The sequence below is a fragment of the Cariama cristata genome, unplaced genomic scaffold (genome assembly GCF_000690535.1).
Source record: "Cariama cristata isolate BGI_N322 unplaced genomic scaffold, ASM69053v1 scaffold5544, whole genome shotgun sequence".
Classification (NCBI taxonomy): domain Eukaryota; kingdom Metazoa; phylum Chordata; class Aves; order Cariamiformes; family Cariamidae; genus Cariama; species Cariama cristata.
The window spans coordinates 28927-36035 of NW_009611100.1; the positions used below are offsets into that span (position 1 = coordinate 28927).

Sequence of the window (7109 nt, forward strand, 5' to 3'; positions counted from 1 at the left end):
GGAACAAGCGTAAACTTCTTTCTTCCATGCACTGTCATATTGCTGCAAATATATATTGGACACATAGGTTGCAGTGACTCCCTGTGGTCAAACAAATAGACTCCACAAAAATTCACAGATCTTTAGCAGAATCCATGGTGGGGAGCACCGTACAGCGATAAGCTCAGCAGTCCGACCTCAGGTAATTGCTGTGAGGCCACCAGCCAGCTGCTGTAAGACAGTATTTCATGGATGCACAACAAAGAAAAGTATAAAAGTTGTAATAGAGACTGTGATACACTTACAAAATTCTAGACCATCCATCCTCTATACTCTTATTAAAAACAAAAAACAAAACACTAAACCCCAAAAAATCCCAGAACAGCCTTCCTGAAGTCCTGGAGCCAGACTACAGCATTTTTAAGTGACACACAAAAATCTGCAGGTCTGTAACGAAGCTTTTAGAGCGCTAAGGCCAAGAATGTCATTCCCTTTTTTTGGCACGAAATGGGAGTACGAAATCAGCTTTCTGTCTTTTGTGTGCCTGCTGGAGGAAACGACTCTAAAGATAGGTCTGGGACAAGTTAGGTTAAAGGCAACTTGTCCTACTATCGGAAAAGAAGATTGTGAAATCCACTGACATGCTAACTCTTTGTAAATTACTCTTTAAATAACACACCTTCTAGTTGTTGTGTAAGGCAAGTTGCATAAAGGGGGGGGGGGGGGGGGAATATATCTCCTCCAGAGGAGATTCAGTGAAAACAGCAGAAAAGTAGGGAAGAAAACTCCTTTAAGCCATCTGGGAGAACACAAACCACTGAAGTACCTCAGCGAGTGGATTTGGGACGGGGTTTTTCAGCACAAGATATGCCATCTAGTGGAGACGGAATCTCCCTTAAGATGGTAAATTGGACACCTATGCAATTTGTATTCTCTCTTTCCAATACTTTCATAATGGACCCTTCCTCTTTCACCAACACCAGGATATGGCAAAAAGGTACAGACAGATGGCAGTGACTGCTGCTGCGTGAGCCACCACACCTCAGAGCAAGGAGCAACAATATTGTAACTGACTGTGAGAAATCTGCAGAGATTTCTAAGGAAACTAAAGTCTTGAGCAAGGAATTATAGTCGCTTATGTCTATACAGCATACTGCAGCTTCAGCTTTCTCCAAAGGAACATGTATGTGGCTAGGTTTCCTCATTTTCATTTGTTCTTCAGGTTATTCACTACTTAATTTGGAGAGATGGCATGCATACCTGAATATGAAAAGAACCAACATCCTTTCCCACTTCTCTAAATTTTTAACTATTTTCTTTCTTTGTTCTTTTTCCTTCTACCAAGAAAAATCTTAATCAGACTACCAGCTTAATTATAATTTGGGAGGATCGAAGGTAAGACTGTGGGGTCAAATCTCCCAGGAAAGGCAGCAGTGTCTCAGATTAGATCAAAGCAAGCATCAAGAGGGAGGACTTCACTTCCCAACGGACAGAGTTTTAAGAATCTTCAAGGACTTTAAGAAAATGATGAGAGAGAAATCAGTTAGCATCTGTTCAAATACGGGACAAAGACAACTTTTTTAACAATGTACGAAGCTCTTACATTTCCTGTATTGCATGATTAGTGAGTCTAGAAACAGACTAAGTAACTGTTGGTCCCTCTTTTGATTACATTTCAAAATTATGTCAAAATTCAATTTTTTTGAGTCTCTAAAGCCCTCTGCAAAGTGAGAAAATATAATTTTACAGATAATAAACCAGATAGTTTAGACAAGAAAATTAGATCAAGCTGTGCAGGAGCACAGCTGTACAAAGTATCTGTGTCCCCTGGCTGGATTTCTGTTTTTATTATCTTTTCTTTGCCGAAGTGCAGGTAATTCAGCATATATTTTCATTGGGAGAAATTTAACTACTTTAGGGCTAATGCTGAAAAATGCCAACTGCAACTAAGACAGTCTTTCTTAACGAATACGCCTACCTCAGTTCTTGACGAGAAATCAGCAAATTTTGACTTCAGACTGGCAGAAAAGTTTAAGAATTCTGAGCCAAGATATACAAGTATATCTATCCCCATCAATCCCCCAGCTATGCGAGGAATGAACACACAGGCTTAAAATTGAAGAGCAAGTTTGTGCAGGCTGTGTTTCTAATTATTTTCTAAATGTCTTAGATCTATATTAAATTTCTGCCCAACACGGTTCTTTCTGACATACAAGTCTTACAATTTTCCTTCAATACCAAATTTTACATTATGAATGTGATCTGGCAGAGGCCTATGAAGGGGAGAAAAAAAAAAATCAGAAAGAGATGTTCAGGTTCAAAAGAGATTAGTGGATTCAGAGTAGCGCCACACAATTATTTACCAAGACTTCTGCAAAGAATTCAGAAAAGCAGCACGTACTTCATCCCCTTAATGGGAATCTCAACAAACCAAAGCAGATTTGTAAACTTATTTCATGTCTGCTACCCCTGTCTGGGAATTAAGTTTGCAAATTAAAGAAACGCAATGGGAAACAAATTCCTCCTATTGCTAAACCTTCCCTCTTACTCTGCTGAAAGAGTAACATGGCACTTTACTTCCACATTCATGGAAATGTGAAAGACAAAAGATGTCGTTAGATGATTCCATTTTATTTTGTGAGAAAAGTGTTATTAAGCAATTAGAGTCACAGTAACTAAATTATCATATGCATAACAAATTGCTTTTGTACCTCAGAAATCTTTATCTACTTTACATTTTATTTTGTTACAAAACTCTCAGTTTGAAGCATACACAGATGTCCAATTTAAAAATCAATACAAAAATTTAGATGAAATTTGTCTTATCCATATTGAATACAGTAAGACACACTCAGAACTAGAGGGACCTATGCATACCTGAATTTAACTTCACCTATAGCACCAAAAAAAACCCAAAAAATCAATCATGTTAAAATGTATTTCTATTTAATGTATTACATAGAATAGGAAGCTATATACATGCATTTAGCTTACAGGTCTTTGGCCATCAATGTTTTGAGTTATAGAGAATAAGATATTTAATAGTGCTCTTCATCTTAATGAATCTTAGGTATAGCCAAGACTTGACTTGTTAAAATGAAACCACCTGTTGAACAGTACACTCTAGTTCTCTTCCAAAGATTACAGCAGGCAATATCCCAGATTGCAGGATGCGTTTAAGTAAGTGGGGGCATACCATAACAGAAATACAGGAACCTAAATTTGGTATTTTCTAAGCCTGTTCTCACAGATTAAGCAAACACAAGGCAAACAAATCCAGTACTCACCCTGATCAATGGAGTGTTGAGGAAGCTGGCTAAGTTGGCTATTCACTACACCTGCATATGTGCGCAAGAACTCCTCTTCACTAGCAGTCAGCTGGAAATGTACAGAGTCAGTCAGCAAAAAGGAAAATGAAGAAACACTGGAGATATTATCTCCCACTTCCCCATAAGAAATGTCACAGTTGCCTCTATTCTATCCCTCAACAGTTTAATCAACTGTTACTTGTGCAAACTATACCATTAGCAAGGACATAGCAGCAAATTGCTACATCATACGTTCATGGAGAGACTCAAAGTTGCCTTAAAACAGCTGCTTTATTTTGCTGCTTTTCCAATAATGAAAAACCTTACCGTACACAGAGAAATGATCAGATGCTCAGATTTAGTTTCAAGCATCACAACCCTCAATGTTTTAGCAAAAATCAACTGTGTTTAACAATGATGGCTAAAATAATTCCGCAATAAAACCAGACCATAACCTGCGCATCTCAGTAAGCACTGCCCCACTTACTACAGAATTGTCTGGAAAGCCACAAAATATGGCTACGACAGTGTATCTTACATTTGATCCCATCTTCCTCAGCATCAGTAGGACTCTCACTTTCTGCTGAATATACATCTCCTCCGGACTCTTTCCGGGGACGCCCTCACGGTTCATTCCCCTCCTGCCAGCTCCTGGATTTCCTGAAGGTACAAGATCAGAAAAAGACAAACTAAAATAGGTAATGGGGTATAACAGGAATAATAGGAAAAGTTTAATTTCCAAACTACCTATTTTTACACCAGTGGGCAGACCACTTAATAGCCTGGGAGAGTAAGGAATCACATGCTTCATGACAGAAATCCTTAAAAATTTGAACAGCTAAATTGGGCCTTACATATGCAACTCTAACATTCAAAGAGCCTGATGTTCACAACCCCACCAGCTCATTATCTGTTCTTACATTACTGCATGAGTAGAAAAGAGAATTTTAACAACTAGATGAAAGAATCACCCTGACAGAAGAGTCTGTGGTTTTGGTTTTTTCCCATAAATAAGCACAACCAGTACAAAAACAGGATGCAGAATGCACAGCCATCAAGCCTGCAATGGCTAAACAAAAGCTGGGTGAAATCTAAACTCTTAAGTCTTTCTCCTCTCTCGTTTTTCCTTTTTATATAATATAAAAAAAGGTCACTGAACTTTGTAAAAGTTAATAAAATTTATTAAATGGTTTTGGAGAGAAAGAAGAGCTAAGAGGAACAGGGAAGGAGTAGAGTTTATCGTCCTTTCTCATATAATTTAAAAGACACAGTTTTGCTTTTCTATTTTAACAAAAGATAATTACATTATGGAATAAACAGACTGTGCTATCTAAATTCTCTAGCACTGAGCATGATTATACTTTGTTGTCTGAGTATCTGGCAATTATGTTGAGGTATCCTCTTCAAGCTGCTATTAAAAATTATCTTGGAGTATGTTCATTAAGTCAACAATAGTAAAAACCTTAACATCAAATTTAGAAAATAATGGTGCTTCAAATAATACACTAGTACAGCCGCGTAACAAACTGACCTGACCTCTTAGAAGTACCGTGTGTTGGAGAAATGTAACCCCCACTAAGGAATCTGTGGACAGGGGTGTAAGCCAACCACTCTTCCACCATGCACAGCTTGGAGACGTGGCTCCAGAACAGTTCTCCAACTAGTTTTCATTCACAGAACTGGATCTGGTCCTATACTAAGCTAATAAACTGCTTTCCCGAACCTTAGTAACCAAGGGAATACACTACCCAAGGCATGCTTAGTGAAGACTGTATCACAGCAGGTTCCAACACACAGTTTTCCATGTAATGTTTCCCTGTAGTCATTACAGACCTCTCCTCTCACTTTATTTTCATTATTACTTTTAAGGGAAAGTAATCTGGGTGTGGAAACAGTTTAAAATTACACACAGGCCCTCCTGAGTGAGTCAGAAGTAATGCAAACTTAAGTAGCAGCTGCTGGGATAGGCTTTACCACCCACATTACTTAGCATAAAGATAAGAGTAAAAAGTAGAGAACGCTGTATCATCAGTCCGACTTGAGCAAGCTTCCAGGGGGAAGATTTGCATTATGCTGATTTGCTATAGATGGTTCTGCTTGGAAACTTGCAGCCTGTAAATGAGCAAGGTGATTTTTTTTTTTTTTTCCTATCTTCAAACTGCTTTCTGAAGGTAGAATAAAACCATCCTGTATTTTTGTTTAGTATCAACTCAAGTAAGTAGATTGGATTAACCTTACGAAGCATACACTCCACAGTGCAACTTACTGAGTGCTAGCAAGTGATGTCAGCAGTAAGACAATGAACAAAATAAAACAGTGAGCAAGAGACATTGTCATGCATATCCAGAGACTGATACAACAATAAATATTTTTCAAGATACCAAGTAAGTCTGAAAGGTTGTGACTGGTTCTTAATATTATACTAATACACACTTTGCCTTTTTTAATATGTTGAATAGTGTTACTTGAAGAGGGAAGGGGCTACACTAGTAGCCAAAAAAAAAAAAATCAATTCGGAAACAAAAAAGCACAACAGCAAAAACCTGAAATGTGGTAACACACCTATTGTTTAAAAATGGAACAAATTATATGGGCTATCTTATCTATCAATAGGTGGCACCATGCACAAGCCCCAAGAAAATGCCACAGCTGCCCCCATGCCAGCTAGCAAGACCACATTTCACCATTCCTCTACACATCAGATATTGCAAGAGATCGGTAGTCTACACATGTCATTATCCATTGTTTTCATTGTTTTCCATCATAATAGTCTTCCAGTTGTCATATTAATTTTTCAGACTTTAAAAAGGGGTGATGGAAATTCCTATCTAAACCTGGTGGTTCTAAAGTAAACTTCAACCAAGACGGATTTATCATGAAGTTACCTATTCAACAGGAAGGATAAAAATACTAAAGCCTGCCTGTTCAGCAAATGCTTCACAAAGTTAGTAAGCAACATGGGGGGGAAAGAACTCAATATGGCTCGAAAGCTACCAAAATATATGTATAAAGAGGTTAAAGTAAGATCACAGAGCAACAGCGCTTTGCTTTTCATACACTGCACAATTGTTTTGGGTGATAGTCTCAGCCACCACAGCTTTTCCTACTTGATGACATGAAAGAAGAAAGACAAAAGTCTTAAGGCAGCACTGAGACTCTAGCATGAAAAACTTTAACCTATCTCTGTTCCTGTTACATAAAGCTTTTATAAGACACAGTTTAGGATGACAATACTACTCAGCACATATTAGATCAGTAAATTTCCAAAACAAGTTACAAAGCTGCCCAGAAGACAGCACAATCCATCTTTACAAACAAAGGATGAAAAGATCTTATCAAAGTACTTATCAGCTTTGCTTTCTCAAGAAAGCTATATTAACATGCTATACTAATGAGATGTTACTTAAGCAGCATTTCCCTAACCCTGCAGGTCTTTCTGGCACACAGATGAAGTTGCTGTCCCCCCATCCCCAAACAATAAAACATCAGAAATTTCCCTGCCAACGTACCTGCTTCTAAAATCCACAGAAGATCAGATAACCCACGTGTTCAGTCCTGATTAACGATCGTAGCTGGAAAAAAATGTATGAGGAAACTGCCCTGTGAAAATAAATGAGCAAAGCATTACAGAAATATACAAAGCTGAAGACCAGAAAGACCCTTCATTCAATATGCTTTGAATCACAGTCTGCTTTAGAACACAGTCTAGCCAAAATTCATAAAACTGTAGACTTGTCTGAAGTGTGTAGACCCTTTTTATTTTTAAAGAATAAGTTTTTTAAAGGTCAAGCTATTATTCATCTGCAAGATTTACACCCTGAC

At 37.9% G+C, this 7109-nt stretch overlaps 1 protein-coding gene across 1 annotated transcript in view; it reads right to left on the minus strand.

Annotated features, from left to right (window-relative positions):
- The window catches only part of CTNNBIP1 (catenin, beta interacting protein 1), a 16222-nt gene extending 9398 nt beyond the window's left edge, over positions 1-6824 (minus strand). The window contains exons 1-3 of the mRNA XM_009698113.1: positions 6797-6824; positions 3826-3947; positions 3267-3357 (exon numbers count right to left, since the gene is read on the minus strand). Coding sequence (XP_009696415.1) covers positions 3267-3357; positions 3826-3921 — 187 coding nt within the window. The 5' untranslated portion in view covers positions 3922-3947; positions 6797-6824. The remainder of the gene's footprint in view (positions 1-3266; positions 3358-3825; positions 3948-6796) is intronic.
- Positions 6825-7109: the final 285 nt, after the last annotated feature.